The 20275-nt window shown below is 48.1% G+C and overlaps 2 protein-coding genes across 4 annotated transcripts in view; both read left to right on the forward strand.

Moving 5' to 3' along the window:
- Positions 1-1752: 1752 nt before the first annotated feature.
- LOC121023013 (uncharacterized) lies at positions 1753-11754 on the forward strand. Its single transcript, XM_040464637.1, has 7 exons — positions 1753-1846; positions 1981-2233; positions 2441-2564; positions 5049-5263; positions 5917-5987; positions 6225-6329; positions 11516-11754. The coding sequence occupies exons 2-7, from the start codon at positions 2012-2014 to the stop codon at positions 11688-11690; spliced, it is 912 nt and encodes a 303-aa protein (XP_040320571.1). The 5' UTR covers positions 1753-1846; positions 1981-2011; the 3' UTR covers positions 11691-11754.
- A 1597-nt stretch (positions 11755-13351) lies between these two features.
- Positions 13352-20275, forward strand: part of PPIL2 (peptidylprolyl isomerase like 2) — a 28837-nt gene continuing 21913 nt past the window's right edge. For all 3 annotated transcript variants that reach the window (XM_040464658.1, XM_040464659.1, XM_040464660.1), the window contains exons 1-4: positions 13352-13504; positions 16023-16072; positions 17097-17142; positions 19281-19343. In XM_040464658.1, the coding sequence (XP_040320592.1) occupies positions 13473-13504; positions 16023-16072; positions 17097-17142; positions 19281-19343 (191 nt within the window). In that variant the 5' untranslated portion in view covers positions 13352-13472. The remainder of the gene's footprint in view (positions 13505-16022; positions 16073-17096; positions 17143-19280; positions 19344-20275) is intronic.

The raw sequence follows: 20275 nt of genomic DNA on the forward strand, positions 1-20275 counted from the left end.
GACCAAGAGATGCCTGGCATGCCCATCCTAACAGCTACAATTAAAGGAACTGTCAAAGAGCCAGGCCCCAGGCATGCTTGCAGGGCCGGCTCCACCATCAGGACCTGACACAATGCAAAAGGCTTTTCTGTGCCCAGCGACAGTTATTCAAGCCTGTCTCCTTTAAGAGGAGGCCCAGGTTTCCAGATGGGCCTTTGGGAATACCCCTCACTCCTGGCTGAGCACATCAAGATGCCAGCTTCACCCCACCCTGAGGGTAGAAGCCCAGGCATGCATGCTTGGAGGTGGCCATCCTTCTGTGTAGATTCTGTGCCCACTGCCTGGAGACTCTCATACATCTGTCTCTCGCCCTTGCTGGGGGATGTTTTTTGAACTCAGGGTTCTGCTCAAATGTTCCGTCCTAGGGGAAGCCTTTCCTGGGCTCCACAACATCCAATATTCCTCCAGCAGAGCATGTTAGATTGAAATTTCTCCTTGTGGCTGAAGTCCTCATTAGACCCTGAGGGCAGGGACAATATCCCTTTTTATATCTCTCTTGGCAGTGCCTGGCACAGAGGAGGGGACTGATACAACTAAAAAAAATACAAATAAGTACATAAAGTGTAAAGTATTATTAGCAGAACATGGGGGAAGATTAATTAGGGGTCTACTCTACCCCTCAGAGGATGCTTCTGCTGTTTATAAAAAGGCACATACTACATATTTCAAAGTAAAGTCTCATTTTAAGTTACACAGGGTCAGGAAGCAGGATGAAGATTTGAACCCAGGTGTATCTAAGTCTATTTGTCCTCCTAGGCTAGAACATTTTTCCTCCTTGGTTGTTTCCATCTTGCTCTCTGACCTCAAAGCAGGAGGAAGTGAGGGCCCGATGTTGGGGACAGCAGAGCCTAGAGGGTTGGTGGCTTGGTGGTGGGAGGTGAAAATTGTCTAGACTTATCAGGTACACTCCATGGATTGTTGGGGGTGAAGGGCGGTGGAGGTGATAGGAAGGAAGCAATCCAGGGTGCACCCCCCTGTTAGTGGTTGGGGTGGATGGTGGTGTCATCGCTGACCAAGTAGGAGAGGAGAAAAGAAGCAGGTTTGGGGTTGGGAGAGAAGAACCTATATGCCAATCTTATGTGTGCAGCATAAGATGCCCCCAAAACTTCCCCATCGGACACTTGGATGTGGTTTTGGAACTCAAGGAAGGTCTGAGCCTGAGATATAAGTTAGGGTTAGTTAAGTCAGCCCTGAGTTGGAACCTCAGAGTGGGCTAAATTGTCCAAGATGGTACCATGAAGATAGGACCTTCTTAAACCCATAAGGAGCAGCTAGATGCTGAAGAGGCAACATAAAGTATTGAGCAAAGTAACACAAAGTATTGAGTTATACAGGGGAAGAGAGAAGATAGAAGCTGGGGAGGGGTGGGTGGATTTGATGCTGGAGAGTAAATCAGGAGTGGAAGAGTGAAGTCTGGGGCAGATGAGTCAGGGGCTGAGTGAAGTCCTTAGGGTGTTGTCTACAGACCGCAAGGAGAGATGGTGAGCTGTCGGAGCAAGGAGGAGTGAGGGCCTAAAAAAGAGTTTGGGTGCGGACCATGTTCTCTGCGTGCCTTGCCCGCTCCCTCATCAAGTCTTGCGGGACCCCATCAGGACCAGGGTTCCACCGCGCGCTCGCGCGAGTATTCGCTCCGTCGAAGGCGCCAGAGCGCATGCCCAGAGCAGCGGGCATTGTCACGTGCGTCCCCCTCGCGCGAATTGGCCCCCTGCTAGAGAGCTCCAGGGGGATTGGCTAGAACGGTCGGGACGGTGGCTGCGGCTCGCGGAGAGAGGCTGCGTAGGCTCGGCGGCTGTGGGAAAGAGAGCAGGTGGGTCCCGGCCCGCCCTCGGCTACCGATCCCGGGCCCTTCGGGAGCTGCCCCTCTCTCCTGGCCCGAGGCGGGTGGGAGTCGGCGCGCCTGGAGCCTCGGTGGCCCCGCCCCGACGACCGCTCCGCCCCCAGGCCACCCGAGCCAGCCCGCAGCGCCTCTCGGATGGAGGTCCTTGACGAGTTCGACAGCGAGTTCTCCCAGAGCGTGACCTTCTGCCAGCTCATCTCCGAGGAGGACTTCGAGAGGCAGGCGGCCACCTACACGGAGCGCGCGCTGCGCCGCCTCTTTCGCAGCATCGACCGCAACCCCGCGCTGGCCGAGAGGGTGGTGCGCAAGGGCAAGCTGGCCGAGTACGAGGGGCGCGGGCTCCTCTCCTTCCTCTGGGTGCGAGTCCGCCGGCGGGGCTTCGGGGGATGGGGCGGAGCTCTGAAGACTGGAGGTTTGGAGCGGGTGTGGGGAGGGCCGTCGGGCGTAGGTGGAGCTGCAGGGTAGGGTCTTCCAGGAGGCCCAGGAGGCCCAGCGTGGGGAGTGCTGTAGGCAGCTGTGTCACCTCTCCCGCTTCTTCCTGCCCTGCCTCTCCCCTTGTTGTAGGCGAAGTTTTTCTGTGCAGTCCAGGGGGAGCTGAATTGTTGCAACAGCATGGGTGCCCTGGAAATGCACCAGCGCCTGGAACAGCTGAAGAGGAGCATCCACCGCGTGCACCTCTACTCCCAGGGTGAGGGTCAATCTCTGCCAGCACACCTGACTTAGGATCCCTGATCCCTGATCCTGTGCTTGGTACGTTTTCGATTGTTTGGTGTTTATTTTTTGAGTCTTTTTTATGAAAACGAACATAAACAAAACTGGAGACTGCAGTGAACACTCAGATACTGGTCTCCCTTCAGCTTCTGCAATTATCCCCATCTTGCCATGCTTGCTTCATCCCCCCTTTTCTTTTTCTGGAGCATTTTAGGGGAAATCTCAGACATCATTGTATTCTTCAATACTTTAGAATGCTTTTTTAGATATTAAAGACATTTTGTGGGACGCCTGGGTGGCTCAGTTGAGTGTGTCTTCCGCCCAGGTCATGATGTCATAGCTCGTGGGGTTGAGCCCCAAGTCAGGCTCTGTGCTGACAGCTCAGAGCCTGGAGCCTGCTCTGGATTGCGTGTCTCCCTCTCTCTCTGCCCCTCCCCTGCTCATGCTTTGTCTCTCAAAAATGAGTAAACATTTAAAAAAATTTTTTTTTTTATAAAAAAATTTTTTTCAACTTTTTTATTTATTTTTGGGACAGAGAGAGACAGAGCATGAACGGGGGAGGGGCAGAGAGAGAGGGAGACACAGAATCGGAAACAGGCTCCAGGCTCCGAGCCATCAGCCCAGAGCCTGACGCGGTGCTCGAACTCACGGACCGCGAGATTGTGACCTGGCTGAAGTCGGATGCCTAACCGACTGCGCCACCGAGGCACCCCCAAATTTTTTTTTAAAAGGATATTTTGTAATCACAGTGTTACCCCGGACATAATTGACAACAGTTCCATAATATTAGCTGATACTTAGGTTGGTGTTCAGCCTCTGACTTTCCATTACTAGGATGGCTATATACTTTGTGTCCATATTAGGACATTTGTAAGAGTGAAATGGAAGGGGCCACTTTAATGACCACACAGGGATGGCAAATGAGTATAGTGGCCACATCTGTTGAAACCTCTTGAGATGGGATGCCCTCACTTTTGTCCCCCCTGCCATCAACTTGAAGAACTGCATTGTCCTTTGGGGTAATCCACTTAATGGGTTTATATCTGTTGTTATGGCTCATTGGTGTTGTTTGTTTTATTCTCCTCTGCCTGTGTGTGTGTGTGTGTGTGTGTCTGTGTGTCTGTGTGTCTGTGTGTTTAAGTTTATTTATTTTGAGACAGAAACAGTGCACACAAGCAGGGAAGGGGCAGAGAAAAGGAGAGACAGACTCCTAAGCAGGCTCCCTGCTGTCAGCACAGAGCCCAATGCGGGGCTTGAACTCACAAACTGTGAGATATGACCTGAGCTGAGATCAAGAGTCTGACTCTTAACCGACTGTGCCACCCAGGCGGCCCATTCTGCCTGTATGTCTTGGACAGTCGTTCTAAAGCCTTGATTAGATTTGGGTTCAGTTCTTTCAGTGCATTTGTCTTCAGTGATAGACTACCTAGCAGTGGAGCTGCTTGCTTCATTATGTTAGGAAGCCTGGCTCACCTGGGGGTCCTACTTTCCATGATGGAAAGTGTGAGTGCTCCATGTCACCATTTCATCCCAACCCATGGCATATGTAGCTCCTACCATAGTCTCCCAAGGTAGTGTTGATCCTATTTATCCTCATTTTATGAAAGAGAGCATAGAAGCCCAGGGAGGGTAGCCAACTATGTGACAACAATGTCACATAGTAAGTAGAATCTGGAATTGAACTCAGGCTTGGGTTGCTCTGAGGCTCAGGCTCTTAGCTCTGGGTCAGTGCTCTTTGGTGGTGGTGATCATCATTCTAGATGAGCCGTTCTAATGGGTTGTATGAGGCACTTGTTCACACCCACTTTGCTGGTTTCCTATAACTCTGAACAGTAGAAATAGCCAGACTTGTTGAATATAGGAAGAAAACCTAATACAGAAAGAGGAGAGGGGGTAGGCCTGAGGGTCCTGCTTCTCAAAGATTCCCTCCCTGAGCCCACCTCTGTAAGACCTTGTACATATGGGTTTCCTTACAGAAAAAGGAGCCTTTGCACACCCTTAGGATGGCCCTGGGGCTGAGTGTAGTTGGTGAGCTTACTGTCCAGAGCCTGGATACCTCATGAAGGTGCTGGCAGACTCAGGAGCTTTCCACAGTGCTTGGGCATAGGTGGCAGACTGACTTGCCTAGGGCAAGCCAAGCCCTTGTTGGTAGTGATACTCTGTGACTTCCCCTGAAATTCTGGCCTTGGAGTCAGACAGTTGGGGTATGGATCCTGCCTGTGCCTTGTACACTTGGAGCTTACAGTTGTATCTGTAAGAGAGACAAAAATACCTTTTCCCCATGGGATAGTTATGGGCTGATGAGATGGTACATGTTGGTGCCTGTCAACAGTGGCTCTAGGCATTATCATGCGGTCCCTTTTGGGGGAGGAACCTTGTGAAGACCCTATACTACTGTTGGGCTCCCACTCTATCCTGTTCTGGCTGTGGGGTAGGCACTCACTGGTCCCTTTTGTCACAGATGCCAAGAAGAAGAGAAGAAAGCCAAAACTGAAGAAACCAGAACCCATCTTTTTGCAAGACCGGTCCACCTCCCCATGCCTGCCACCAACCGTGCTGCCACCTCCACCACTGCCATCCACTGCTACTACTGTGGCCTCCATGGTGGCCTCATCACCCTCTGTCTACACTATGCCTAGGGTCTTTGGCCCCTTCCCTCCTCTGCCCAGCAAGTCGGTCAGTGAGCGCATCCCCCACTCATGTGGTCCCAGGAAGGGCAGCCTCTGCCCCTTGCTCAGAACCACCCCAGTGGTTCTCCTGGGCCCACAGCAGTGGCTCTCAGAACTTTGTTTTTAAGTGGCAGAACTCTATCTGCAGGCACTATCTTGGGTGGAATGGTGACGGATAAAGCAGATGAAAAGGGGTCTGCTCTTGTTGAAGGGTTGGAGGCACAGAGTTTTACCTGCTGTGCTTCAGCTGAGTGAGGCAGTCCCCAAAACACTGGGCAGAATTCTGGGGTGCCCAAAGGACAGGTGGAGAACCATGGCTGCCCCCCAATGTCTCTAGCCCCACACCTGCCTCGCCTCATGGGTGGTGTTCTTGCTACTCTCTAGGTGCCTCTGCAGTGTGCCTTCCTATCTGCCTGTCCCTGCTAATCTCCCCTTATCCCGCACTCTCACTCCAGGCAGACCCCCATCCTCTGTCAGTTCCCAGCCCCCATCACATTCTCTGTTACCCTAACACCAAGTTCGAGGTGGGCACTGAGGATGACCCTGACGTATTTGTCAAATGAAGGACAGTCATGTACTTCCCCTGGTTCCTGTATAAGGTGTTTTTTTTTCTCAGCGAGGCCCCCAAACTTGTCCTAAGATTTTGTTTCTATACCGCAGATAGAGAAGTTGGAAGTTACAAGGTCTGAAGTGAAATTAAACTGGGCTGGCCTGTCATCGAACCCAAAGAGGTGGAATTTAAACTTGGGGCAAATGAAAAAAGAGTGTTTTGGGTAGCTTGTGTGCCAACACTCGGTTGCCATTTCTTCCCTACCTTGTTAATCCTCACAATAATCCTGAGGGGTTGTTATTCCCATTTAATAGGGAAGGAATCGAGGCTCGGTTCTGCTCTGTGTGCAATGAGGCTGGGAAGGGCCTGCCTGGGAGGAGCCCAGAGCTGATGTTACTCTCTCCGCTCTGTCTTGCAGCCACATGGTTGATCTGACCCCCTTGGTCCTCAACCCCAGAGGCTTCCATTTCTCGTACTTGGCTGGAAACAGTGCACATCAGCTTCATTGCCCTGGCTACCCCTGGTAAGCATGCCTTTGACACCATCCTGGCTTGCCTGGCTTGATGGCATCATGGCAGTGTGCATGAGGGCCAGAAAAACGTTCTGTATGATAGTCCTTTGCGTTTCATGAAAAGACCCTAATGTAATAGGGTGCTGGAAAAGTCACTCCCCCTTCCTAGTGTTTGTAATGGCAAGAATCAGAAACAAGCAGCTCAGAGACCCACTAGAAACAATTCTGTCGACTGTGGGCAGCCCTAAGGTTTATAGACATGTGTCTTGCAAAGCAGGGATTTACTGAATATGGTTGTTGGTTTGTTTTTTAGTCGCCTGTTTTTTCCACTTAGGGTGTTGTTAAGTATTTCCCATGTCATTCCATGGAGTGTTATTTCAAAGTATATATTTAAACTGACCACTTCACTGCTTCAGATGACATAAAAAAAAAAAATACTGTTTTTTAGAGGAGTTTTATATTCACAGCAAACTGACAAAGTACTGAGAGCTCCCCTCTACCCCCTGTCCCTACACAGGCACCCCCACTATCAACATTCCCCACCTTAAATTGATGAACCTACCATGCCACATCATTATCACCCAGAAGTCATATGTTTGGGCTCACTCTTGGTGTTGTACATTCTGTGGGTTTGGACGAATGTATAATGACATGTGTCCACCATTATAGTATCATACAGAATAGTTTCATTGTCCTCAAAATGCTCTGTGCCCCTCCCTCTCCTGTAACCCCTGACAACCACTGATCTTTTTATTGTCTCCACAGTTTTGCCTTTTCCAGAATGTCATATACTTGGAATCCTACAGTATGTGGCCTTTCCAGATTGGCTTATTTCACTTAGTAATACTCACTTTTAAATTTCCTCCATGTCTTTTCATGGCTTGATAGCTCCTTTCTTTTTAGCACTGAATAACATTCTATTGTCTGGATGTACTGTGGTTTATTTATCCATTCATCTACTGAAAGACTGATTCCAAATTCTGGTAATTATGAGTAAAGCTGCTATACACATAGATGTGCAGGTTTTTTACAGACATAAGTTTTCAACTCTTTCACCAAGGAGCATGATTGCTGATCACATGGTGATAATATGTTCAGTTTTGAAGAAACTACCAGTGTAGCTATAGCATTGTGTATTCCCACTAGCAATGAGTGAGAATTCAGATGGCTTCTTTTGTAAGAAACCTACGCAGTTCTATAAAGCTGATTCTAAATTTAGTTGATGGAAAGTTTATCCAAGATGACACCCAAAGAGTAAGCAAACCTTTAAAAATATTTTTGGCATACTTAGTAATGAAAGATGTACACATTAAGGTTGCTAGCATGTATGTTATATACCTGTCAAAAAGCCCAAAGTAGAGAATCCTGTGCTATCGAGGCTGTAGGCAGAGACTCATTTTTGCTGTGAAAATAATATAAAATGGCTTTATTCTTTTTTTTTAAATTTTTTAAAATCTTTATTTATTTTTGAGAGAGAGAGAGAGACAGAGCAAGAGCGGGGGAGGGGCAGAGAGAGAGGGAGACACAGAATCTGAAGCAGGCTCCAGGCTCTGAGCTGTCAGCACAGAGCCCAATGCGGGGCTCGAACTCACGGACCATGAGATCATGACCTGAGACAAAGTCGGACGTTTAACCGATTAAGCCACCCAGGTGCCCCTATTCTTTTTTTTTTTTTTTTAAAGATTTTATTTTTAAATAATCTCTACACCTAATGTGGGGCTCGAGCTCACAACCCAGAGATCAAGAGTTGCATTCTCCACCGACAGAGCCAGCCAGGCACCCCTGTTTTAATTCTTTTAAAAATTATTTTTTTTGGGGGGGGGTGCCTGGGTGGCTCGGTTGAGCATCTGACTCTGGCTCAGGTCATGACCTCATGGTTCATGGACTCAAGCCCCACATTGGGCTCTCCACTGTCAGCATGGAGCCCACTTTGGATCCTCTGACCCCCTCTCTGTGCCTCCCTTGCTTACATTCTCTCTCACAAATAAATACTTAAATAAATTTAAAAAAATTTTTTTAAGTTTTTTTATTTTGAGGGAGAGAGTGTGGAGGAGGGGCAGAGAGAGAGAGAGAGGGAGTGAGAAAGAGAATCCCAAGCAGGTTCTGCACTATCAACCTAGAGCCCAATGTGGGGCTCGAACCCACAAACTCTGAGATCACGACCTTAGCCTAAATCAACGTTCGGATGCTTAACTGACAGCACCCAGGTGCTCCTAAAAATTCTTTTATTGAGATAACTTACATAGTATCATATAAATTCACCCAGTTACAGTGTCAACTTAAGTGGCTTTTTGTATGTTCACATTTGTGAAGCCATCACCATAATCCAATTTTAGAACATTTCCATCATGCCAAATAGGAGAGAGTGAAAAAACAACCCATAGGAGAAAATATTTGTAAATCATCAAAATCCCATTCTAAAATTGGGCAGAGGACTTGAATAGACATTTCTTCTAAGAAGACCTACAACATGGCCAATAAACACAGGAAAAGATGCTCCACATCATTAGACATCAGGGAAATGCAAGTGAAAACCACAGTGAACTACTACTTCCCACCTACTTCCATCAAAAAGACAGACAAAAGGGGCACCTGGATGACTCAGTTGGTTAAGCTTCCAACTCTTGATTTCGGCTCAGGTGATGATCCCACAGTTCTTGGGTTTGAACCCTGAGCTGGGCTCCGTGCTGACAGTGTGGAGCCTGCTTGGGATTCATCCTCTCTCTCTCCCTCCCTCCCCCTCTCTCTCTCTCTCTCTGCCCCTCCACCCCCTCAAAATAAATAAATAAATAAACTTTAAAAAATAAAATAAATTTAAAAAGACAATGACAAGTGTTGATGAGGATGTGGAGAGATTGGAATCTCTAGTGTGTGGCTGGTGGGAATGTAAAAGGGTGTAGCCACCATGGAAAAAGGGTATGGTGGTTCCTCAAAACACTAAACAGAATTACCATATGACCCAGTAATTCCACTTGTAGGTATATGCCTGAAAGAATTGCAGTGGAGACTCAAACAGATACTTGTATATGAGTGTTCATAGCTCCAGTATTGACAGTGGCTAAAAGGAGAAAATAAGCCAGGTGTACCCAAGATGAACAAAATGTGATCTATCCATATAATAGAATGTTGAAATAAGTGAGATAAGCCAGAACAAAAGGACAGGTTATTGTCTGGTTCCCATTACATGAAGTATCTAGAGTAGGCAGAATTCTAAAGACAAAGTAGGTGAGAAGTTACCAGGGCCTGGGAGAAGGAGATGAGTTGTTGCTTAATTGGTACAGTTTCTGTTTGGGATGATGAAAAAGTCCTGGAGATAGATAATGATGATGGTCACCACAACACTGTGAATGTGTATAATGCCACTGAATGGTACACATAGTGGTTAAAATGGTAAATTTTGTGCATATTTTACTACAATAAAAAAAAAGGAAAAACTCTAGCACCACTAAGCTGTCACCCCCAGTTCTTTTCTCCCCCATCCCGAGGCAACCACTAACATTTCACTGTGGATTTGCCTATTCTGGACATTTCATATAAATGAAACCATACAATAACATGGTCTCTGGTGACTGGCTGCTTTCACTTAGGATAACGTTTACAAGGTTCATCCATGTTCTAGCATGTGTCAGTTCTGAATTTCCTGCTTTTTAAATTTCTTTTTTAAGACTTAATTTTTTTAGAGCAGTTTTAGGTTTACAACAAAATTGAGAGGAAGGTACAGAAGTTTCCTCCATGTCCCCTGCCCCCACACATGAATACCCTCCCTAATTGTCAATATCCCCCACCAGAGTGGTGCGTTTAACAACTGATGAACCTATATTGACACTTCAGCGTCACCCAAAAGTCCATAGTTTATACTGGGGTTCCTTTTTGGTGGTGTACATTCTATGGGTTGACTTTTTTTTATGGTTGAACAATATTATTCCACTGTGTAGATATGCCACATTTTATCTGTCAGTTCATCAGTTGATGGGCATTTGGGTTGTTTCCATTTTTGGCTCGTATGAATAATACTGTTATGAACATTTCTGTGCAAGTTTCTGTGAGGACATAGTTTTCAGTTTTCTTGGGCACACTCTTTATAAATATTTTTTTTATTTTTGAGAAGGATAAGAGTGTGAGCAGTGGAGGCACAGAGAGAGAGGGAGAGTCTCACGCAGGCTCCGTGTAGAGTCCAAAGTGGGGCTTGAACTCACAAAACTGTGAGGTCATGACCTGAGCCGAAATCAAGAGTTAGACGTTTAACTGGCTGAGCCACCCAGGCACCCCTTCTTTGGTATAGTCTTAAAAGTGGAATTGCTGGGTCATATGGTAAATATATTTTGAAGGACTGCCAAAGACACAAGTCTGTTATCAGACGTAGGATCTGCAAAATATTTCCTCATATTATGTGGGTTATCTTCTCTCTTTCTCTGGTCTTTTTGGATCACCAAAGTTTAAGGTTAGTCTTTTGAGAGGCAGTTTATCAAAATGTCAGGAGCCATAGACGTTCTCATATTCTTTGCTCTGGTATTTTCAATTCTGGGAGAGTTTCAATTCAAGGAGATGATTAAGGGAAAGAAAAAAGCGACTGTGTACAAAAGTGTTTATGGCAGTGTAAAAGGAGAAAAAATGGAAACAGCTTAAATGTGCATTCACAGAATTATGGAATATTATGCAGACATAAAATTATGAACATGGTTAAACCTGATTATGTAGATTCATGAACTATGTGTAAGTGGAAACAATAAGCTATCCAATCAGATCATCCTACCTCCTGGTTGGATGGAAGAGTAGGAAGGTGACTGACTGCCGAGTGATGGAGAAGGGGTTGCCGGCAATCACTTGTGCAGTGTTGTTATGATGCAAAATGTAGAAGCAAGGCATTGTTGGCATCATCAGATCCTCACAGAATTGTGGGGCCATGCACCAGGGCTGGGCCATCATCAGAACTTAAACAGCTGCAGAATGGTCTGCTGCATGGTGTCCATGGTTCCTTTAGCCATTCTTTGATGGATGTTTGATTGTTTCCAGGCTTTCATAATCACCAACATTGCTGTGATGAACAGCCTGGAACAAAACATCCATGGGAGAGCATTATGGAAGTAGAAATGTATTGAAGGCCATCCCACAGCCTTAAGTTTTGTCATGCGTACTTCTGATGGCTCTGTGTGCCGGTATCCCACCTCATGGACATGTGTTGGCTGTCTCCTGCACAGGACCTTGGCCTGTAGTGGCTCCCCCAACACCAAGGAGACACCATCCCCTCCTGTGAAGACTTCCATCTTCACCCCGCCTGTCTTGCTCAAGTTCCAGCCTGTGCCAAGACCCAAAGATGACTCTGAGAATGACCCTAGCAGCACGGAGTCTGTGCCCCACAAGAGGGGTCCGTAATCTCTTTCCTACAGACCACGGCTAGATCAATGAATAAAGTTCCCATGGAGGTGCTTTACTTGTGCTGGGCTCCCTAAAGGCTGTGCAGTCCCTTGGGCTTCGTCCTGCTGGAAGAGTTTGTCAGAATAGTGCAAGCCAGAGGCCCTTTAGTCTGAGCCTGCATACAGTAATTGTTCAGGTCAGTGCTACTGTGAAGTCCCCTTGCTTGTTCTCTAACTTGGGAATTTAGCCATGACACTTTGAAAGAGAAATGAGTGAGGAGACAGCACTGCCCTTCTCTACAGTGACTCTGTGGCCCCTTTGAGCTTCACTTGACCTCACTGAATTGCAGTTCCATCATTTTTTCCTACACCTGGGCTCTAAACTCAAGCCTTATCTGGGTGCAGGTTTAGAAACAGTGATCTGTTCCCTCCCTGGAGGAAAATAAGCTGGCATGTTAGTTTCCAACTTGGCACCTCCCTAAGGAATTTCAGAGATGTGACTCTTGTTGTTGCTTTACACACCAGCCTTAGAGTCAAACCTGCATGTGAGACATGAGCCCTCACAAAATGCTTAATGACTGCTGGACATTAGCAGATACTTGTTGAACCCTTGTGTATGCTCCACACCTTGCTTGGGACTGGAGATAATAAACCAAGCAGTTGGTGTCCCTGCTCTTAAGGAGCTTACATCCTATCCTCCTCTCTCTCTGTGTGTGTGTGTGTGTGTGTGTGTGTGTGTGTGTGTGTGTGTGTGACTGTATGTGTAACTAGTGCATCCAATTAATAACAGGGTTATAAATTGTGATGAGCCCTAAGGAAGCTGAGTTGGACATGTATGCAGTGGGTGGTCAGGGAAGATCTCTCTGAGGAGGTGACATTTATGTTGAAACTTAGAAAAACATAAGGAGGCAGCCATGAAATGAGAAAGGGCAAGGACCACTGGCTCTGGGTGACTAGATAGCGGTACAGTTGTGGCAAGGGGAGCCTATGCGGAGGGGGAGGGAGGGTGGGGGGGTGGAGAATTCTGTTTTGACCACACATGTTAAATTTGAGATCAATGGTACCTAAAATAGAGGTCAGGAATCTGGAGTGCTGGCCATTTAATGATGTGAGTCAAGAGATATGAGTGGTATTTAAAGCCACAAGCCTGGGAAAGATCACCAGGTGCTTGTGTGTAGACGGAGGCCCAGGGCTTAGGCTGGGGCACACAAACATAGTGATCTGGCCGCGGGAAGGGTCCGTAAGAGAGATGAGTGAGGGCTTTGGACTCTCGGGCTTAATGGCTACTTGCCCCTAAGCCTCCCAGGAGAGGGCTGGAGGTGGTGGGGACTGAATGGGAGAACCGGTAGACAGCGAATGTGGACGTAGGTTTGGAGACGTCTGCCGTGGAAGGAAGCAGAGATGAGACAGAGGCTGGTGAGACTTAAGGTGGACTTTTAAAAAAATCTGAGAAACCAGGTCAAACCAGGGCAGGCTTGAGCGGGGGGATGGAAAGGAGAAAAGGTCTAGAGATAGCCTTCTCTGTTCGCCCGAGGAAGTGGGGCTTCGAGGCCCCCCGGCCCCCAGCAGGCGGCAAACCCTACCACAGACTGTCCAGGTGCCCAAGGACTGGAGTGCACCGACTGGGCATGCGCACTTGGCACCAGGTGCCACTGTTCGCGCATGCCCTGCGCCCACTTCCGGGGCGGGTCTGCGGGACCCGGAAGTCGTTAGGGAACTCGGTCGAGAAGTCGGCTTCTAAATCGTTTGCTGTCGTTTTTCCTCACTCGCTGGTCCTGGCACTGCTACCGCTCCCGCCGCCATGGGGAAACGGCAGCATCAGAAGGACAAGATGTAAGTTGAACCGCAGCCGGAAGCGCGGCCCCGCTCGGCCTCAGTGCCCACCTGTCCCGCAGTCCGCGCCGCCCTTCTTCCCTCTCTCAGAGCTGGTTCCCAGAGCCACTCTTAAATGCCGTTTCGTCTCGGAAGCCTTTGTCTCCTCCAAGGCAGGGGAATTACCCCGACCGCCGAGGTCTCCCGGGTTTCTTGGTACTAACACCGTCAGTGCTTCTGAGCGCGGCCTTCCTACCGCGTCGGCGCCGTGCGAGCCCCGGCCCCTCGGCTCCTCGGCTCCTCGGCTCCTCGGCTCCTCGGCTCCTCGGCTCCTCGGCTCCTCGGCTTTTGCCCTGGAACGCCCCATCTCCACTCTCGATTTCTGCCCCTAATCAGCCCCTCTTTCTCCTCCACCTCCACCTGTGTGCCGTTCATTGGCTTACACACATCCGGAATCTTCCATTTTAAAACAAACCAGCCTTGCCCCGTGCTCCTCTCCTGCCACCGTGGTTTTTTTTTTTCTTTCTTCCGAACAAGGCGTCAAAGACCTGTGTCTACTTGCTGTTTTCTGCTGTTTCTTGAAACCGCTCCAGTCAGGCTTTTCTCCCCAGCACTATTCCTGTCAGGATCCTAGTAACTTCTCTGTTGCTAAATCTAGTGGTCAATTCCCAGTTCTCGTTTTGTTGGGCTTGTCAATAGCGTGTGACACGGTTGACCACCTTGCTCCCTCTGAGGCCCTTCTTTGATATCTGAGACCCCATATGCCCTTTTCCATTTGTTTTCCATCTGTCTCAATGGCCTCTCTCAGTCTCCTTTGCTGGGTCTTTCTCCCACTCTCTCAGACTTCATACGTCCATGTCCCCCACGTTTCTTCTCCCTTTACATTCTCCCTGGTCATCTCTCATCTTGCAGTGGTCACCTGCTTACTTGATATCTCCAGTTGGAGGTTTGATAGACATCTCACATTTACTTACAAAAAATTTTTTTAATGTTTTTATTTATTTTTAAGACAGTGAGAGAGAGACAGAGCACCAGTGGGAGAGGGGCAGAGAGAGAGGGAGTCACAGACTCTGAAGCAGGCTCCAGGCTCAGAGCTGTCAGCACAGAGCCCGATGTGGGGCTCCAACTCACAAACCGGGAGAGATCGTGACCTGAGCTGAAGTCAGAGACTCAAACGACTGAGCCACCTAGGTGTCCCGACATCTCACATTTAATATGTTCCCCCCTCATTTTCCCTATCTCAGTGGTCATACTGCTTGCTACTTAGTTTACACAGGTCAGAAGTCTGGGGGTTAGCGTTGGTGCCTCTTTCCTGAGGCTCTCTCCTCCCCCTGTTCATCAGTAAATCCTGTGGCTCATCCAGGAAGTAAATGTGGAATAGGAAGGCACTCACTAATCCACCAAACCCCTCAGTAGGTGGAGTGTATTTCATTTCCTTTGACATTTTTATTTTTTTTATTTATTTTTTATTAAAAAAAAATTTTTTTTAATGTTTATTTATTTTTGAGACAGAGAGAGACAGAGCATGAACAGGGGAGGAGCAGAGAGCGAGGGAGACACGGAAGCAGGCTCCAGGCTCTGAGCCATCAGCCCAGAGCCCGACGTGGGGCTCGAACTCATGGGCTGCGAGATCGTGACCTGAGCTGAAGTCGGACGCTTAACCGACTGAGCCACCCAGGCGCCCCTATTTTTTTATTTTTTATTTTTATTAAAAAAAGTTTTTTTTTAACATTTATTTATTTTTGATACAGAGACAGAGCATGAACGTGGGGGGGGCGTGTTGGTCAGAGAGAGAGGGAGACAGAGAATCTGAAACAGGCTTCAGGCTCTGAGCAGTCAGCACAGAGCCCGACACGGGGCTCAAACTCACGGACAGTGAGATTGTGACCTGAGCCGAAGTCGGACACTTAACCGACTGAGCCACCCAGGCACCCCTCCTTTGACATTTTTAGATGCCTCCTGATTGGTTTTCTGTTGCCTCTCTTGCTTGTCCCTCTATACACAGCTGCCAGAGTGATGCTTTGAGGACTTATGTTAGAGCATGTCAGGGCCCTACTCAGAACCCTCCAGCCGCTTTCCATACCGCTTAAAGTAGATCCACAGCCATCACACAGCTTGTGGGGCCCCTCGTGATCCAACTGCTAGCCTTCTTCACCTGCTGCCACATGCCCCCGTGCACACTCTTCTTCAGTGACTTCACCCTTTTCTGAAGACACACCAGCTTTTTCTGTGTCAGGACGTTTATATGGGATAAGCTTGCTTGGTCTCTCTGCCTAGAAAGCTCTTCCTGCACATCTTCACATGGCTTGCTCCTTTGTATCATCAAGCCTTCTGTTAAATTCTGTTCATTTCCTTCAGAGCAGAGCAGGAATGTTTGTATTTGCTTACTAGTTTGTGTATGTCTGTGTTGCATCTCACACATTATAGGTGTTTAATAAGCATTTGCTGAATGAGTGAAATGATTTAATCATCAGTTACTTCTAGAGACTGTCCTCTTTATAAAGGGGGGTGGTAATAAGATTCTCTGTCTCTTCTTCAGGTACATTACCTGTGCTGAATACACTCACTTCTATGGTGGCAAGAAACCAGGTAAGGCATGAAATCTTTCTGTTTTCCTTGATGTGGGTGTGGGTGTGTGTGTGTGTGTGTGTGTGTGTGTGTGTGTGGCGGGGCGGGGGGTGGGTGTTGTAATTAAGGGATGATGTTTTTACTACACAATGAGACTATAAAAATTAACAATGAACAAGAACACAAAGTGTAGCAGACAAATGGGTTGAGAACACAGATGATTCACAAAACAAGATGAAATAAAAAGAGCACATTCTCATAATTGTTGACCGGGGTAAAACCAGCACAGGATTCTTGGAAAGCAAAGCCAGGCCCCACAGCAAGGGTATTAGGATTATGGGAGAAACCCAACCCCAGCGGCTTACGCAAGTATGTCATTTTTTCTCTAAGTTCTTTCTTGATGTAATCCATGTGTCCTACCTATTGAAAGGTTTTTAATCCACAGCAGTTTTTGCACTAGGTAATTCACATGAACTTTTCCTTAATTAATTAATTAATTAATTTATTTATTTATTTATTTTTTTTTTTTCAACGTTTATTTATTTTTGGGACAGAGAGAGACAGAGCATGAACGGGGGAGGGGCAGAGAGAGAGGGAGACACAGAATCGGAAACAGGCTCCAGGCTCCGAGCCGTCAGCCCAGAGCCCGACGCGGGCTCGAACTCACGGACCGCGAGATCGTGACCTGGCTGAAGTCAGACGCTCAACCGACTGTGCCACCCAGGCGCCCCTAATTTATTTTTTAAATATTTGTTTATTTTTGAGAAAGAGAGAGCACTAGTGGGGGAGGGGCAGAGAGAGAGGGAGACACGGAATTCGAAGCAGGTTCCAGGCTCCAAGCTGTCAGCACAGAGCCCGATGTGGGGCTCGAACCCACGAACTTCGAGATTATGACCTGAGTTGAAGTCACATGCTTAACTGACTGAGTCACCCAGGTGCCCCCACATGAACTTTTTCTTAACATGGAATTGAATTGTTGGTAGGAACACATACATGAAGTGTTTTACAGAATAAACTTTCCATCTTTTATTTTCATCTTAAACAGATATCCCACAAGCAAATTTTCGTCGCTTACCTTTTGATCACTGCAGGTAAGAGTTTTGAGTGTTTATCTTTCCCTCCTAGTTGTTTTCTGTTACTTAATGACATATTTTGACAGTGAATATGATTTTTTGGGGATGCAGATGTGGGTTCTGTCTGTGTTCTCCTGTCTAGATCTTCCTTGAACTGAGAGAAGATGACCTAACAATGATAAGAACTAATATTTCTGCTCATTCGGTGTCTATGTATTTGCATTTTTTTTTCCAGCCTCTTTCTTGCCTTCCAAGGTAGGTAGACTCTGTTGTTTAGCCTACTTTACAGGTGAGAGGATTAATGTTTAGAAGTGGGAAGTCCCTCACCCATGTGTCACATCCAGGAAGTGATGCCATTGAGGCTTGGACCTGGTGGCCTGACTCCGAGCCCATGTCTTTCATGCTTTACTTTTGGTCCACAGTCTAAGCAGTAACAGCAGCAGCAACAGTCATGATACTGTGAACCCCTTCCCCCTTCCCTGCGAGCACAGGTTATTGGTGAGGATGAGGAGGGACCCAGCTGCAGAGCCACTCAGATGCTTCTTCCCACTGTGGTTGGTATGTGTATGAACAGGTGTGTCTGCTGGAGAAGTGGGGCTAAGATTAATGAACCCTAAGACTTGGGGCTTTGGGGATTGGGCAGGTCCAATGGTCCATTTGGGCCTGAGTTTCTCCAAGCTCAAGCTGTGATCATCCTTGCCCTGGACACATGCTGTGTGTGTGTGTGTGTGTGTGTGTGTGTGTGTGTGTGTCCCATTGGGCATGATGAGCTTAAGAACTGACAAAGCTCTACTAGTGATCCCAGCACCCTGATTGGGGCAGGTCAGCCAGACACCATAGGGCGAGAAGGGTGCAGGGAAGGCCAGGGATGCAGCCACTGGGTCGGCTCCGAGAGGCTCCCATGTAGCACTGAGTGAGGGCTTTTCCCTTCTCATAGCACTTGCTCAGGGAGGGTTAGCAAGTGAGACCCAGGCTTCATTGGTTGGATTTCTCCCCACTCCCACCAAGTTTTGTCATCACCTTCATGGGAATGTGGTATCCTTCAGAGTGGGTATGAATGGATTTTATGGAAATATTTTGGTCCTTGGTTTCCAGTTCCTCCAAGAGGTCTCTCTAAGCTGTGTTTCATCTACTTTTTAACTACCTTGGGTTCTGGGTAAAAATGTACTTTGAGAATATGCCCTTCAAGGCCCATTTGGGAGAAGATGAATGTGCAGTGTCTTGCCGTTTGGAGCTTGCTTTGGTGCTGGGTCGTGTTCTCATCAGTCCCCTGCAGCACCAGGATCACCACTGGGTTAGAGCAGTGGTTGGGCCAGAGGGGGAGGTGGTGAGGTTGCCCCATGGGAGCTTTCTGGGGCAGCATCTGGGGAGGTGATGCCATTGCCACCAGGCAGTCCAGGTCCAGAGGACTGGCCTGTGCCATCTGGGTGACCGAGGTGCAAACAAGCCAGGTCAACCAGGGCTCTTGATGGCTAGTGATAGAAACCTCATGCAAGAAAAAAGGGTGTTGATATAAAGAAGCTCACCAGGTACTGTCTCCCCTCATCTGTGGGCTCTCCTTTTCCAAAGCCAACCCTCCTGAGGTGGCAAATGGCTTGTGGCAGTCTGGATCTCTGCACACCCCTCTACCCCCATATCCATGTATTAGAACTTACCCAGGGCTCCTAGGGCATCGGCTGTTGCTTGAGTCACGTGCCTGTCCCTTGGAAATGTTGGGCAACTGTGTGCACACTCTGGTCAGGAGCAGGCAGGGCACCCCCAGATCACAATAGCTCCACAGAGTCTCTTGGGATGCGAGAGGGTAGTTTTCAGTAGAAAAGTATGGCCTGCCTGCTATGTGAGGTTTTGGGGAGTCCCAAACCCAAACCCCCAACCTCTTTGGGGCTTGAATGTGATCACGTGTGTGTTATATGACACAGTAGAGAGTGTGGGGAGAACCAGGCTTTTGTCATTCCAGGGACCCTTGCCTTGTATTTATTGGTTTGTGTGGGGAGCTTCTGAGGGTCAGGGCTGTGGGGTCACCTCTGTACTGGCACCCAGCCCCGGCTGGGCAGAGGAGCACTGGTATTGTTGCAGGAATGAGGGAAGGAGGGAGGAGCAAAGGGAGAAGTCACGGGAATCACTGTATGACTTGGAGTGACTCTGTCCTTTCTTAGTCTCTCTCTGCAGCCCTTCGTCTACCCAGTCTGCACCCCCGAAGGAGTCGTCTTTGACTTGCTGTGAGTTTGCCCTCGACTTTTGAGCTAACAAAAGGGGTGAGGTTGTTGACACCCACTCAGCAAGGGGGTATGGGACCAGCTGGAGGGTTTGTGTCTTCAGGCCGTGCCACGCCAGGCCATACTGAAGTCTTGGCAACCTCGGGACCTGAGTGGGCCTCTTGGGGACCCAGGAGGGACTTCCAGGGCCTTAGGGATGAGACAGCAGTGCTGCTGTGACCCCTGGGCAGGCAACCTTGCTGGCAGATACTGCTGTCCCTGCCTGGGGTGGCATTGACCTCTCTACACACATGGGGGGTGGGGGGCTAGTGTTCTAATTGGCCTACCTATCCTGCTTTGGAATGTTAACAAACTGAGTACTTTCCACTTTATGAAAGTAGAGCCATAATTTAGGTACATACTTTCCCAGTGCTGTATTTTGAAGCATGTTGCTTAGTCTTTTTTTTTTTTTTTAATGTTTATTTATTTTTTGAGAGAGAGAGAGAGACAGAGATTGAGAGCGCGCCAGCAGGAGAGGGGCAGAGAGAGAGAGGGACACTCAGAATCTGAAGCAGGCTCCAGGCTCTGAGCTTTCGGCACAGAGCCTGATGTGGGGCTTGAACCCACCAACCCTGAGAACATGACCTGAGCCAAAGTTGGACACTTAGCTGACTGAGCCACTCAGGCACCCCAATGTTTAATTTTTCAGAGACAGAGACAGAGACAGACAGAGGGCGAGCAGGGGAGGAGCAGAGAGAGAGGGAGACACAGAATCTGAAACAGGCTCCAGGCTCTGAGCTGTCAGCAGAGACCCAGATGTGGGGCTCAAACTCATGAACCATGAGAACATGATGCTTAAGGTCTTATGTTCCAACATAAACCAGCTTCTAAAACTTTCCTGTGTTTTAGTCTCCTTTTAGAAAATGTGGAAAATACTTGACGGTAAAAGGAAAAAC

This window comes from Herpailurus yagouaroundi, unplaced genomic scaffold (genome assembly GCF_014898765.1).
Source record: "Herpailurus yagouaroundi ecotype Mexico unplaced genomic scaffold, PumYag 490, whole genome shotgun sequence".
Classification (NCBI taxonomy): domain Eukaryota; kingdom Metazoa; phylum Chordata; class Mammalia; order Carnivora; family Felidae; genus Herpailurus; species Herpailurus yagouaroundi.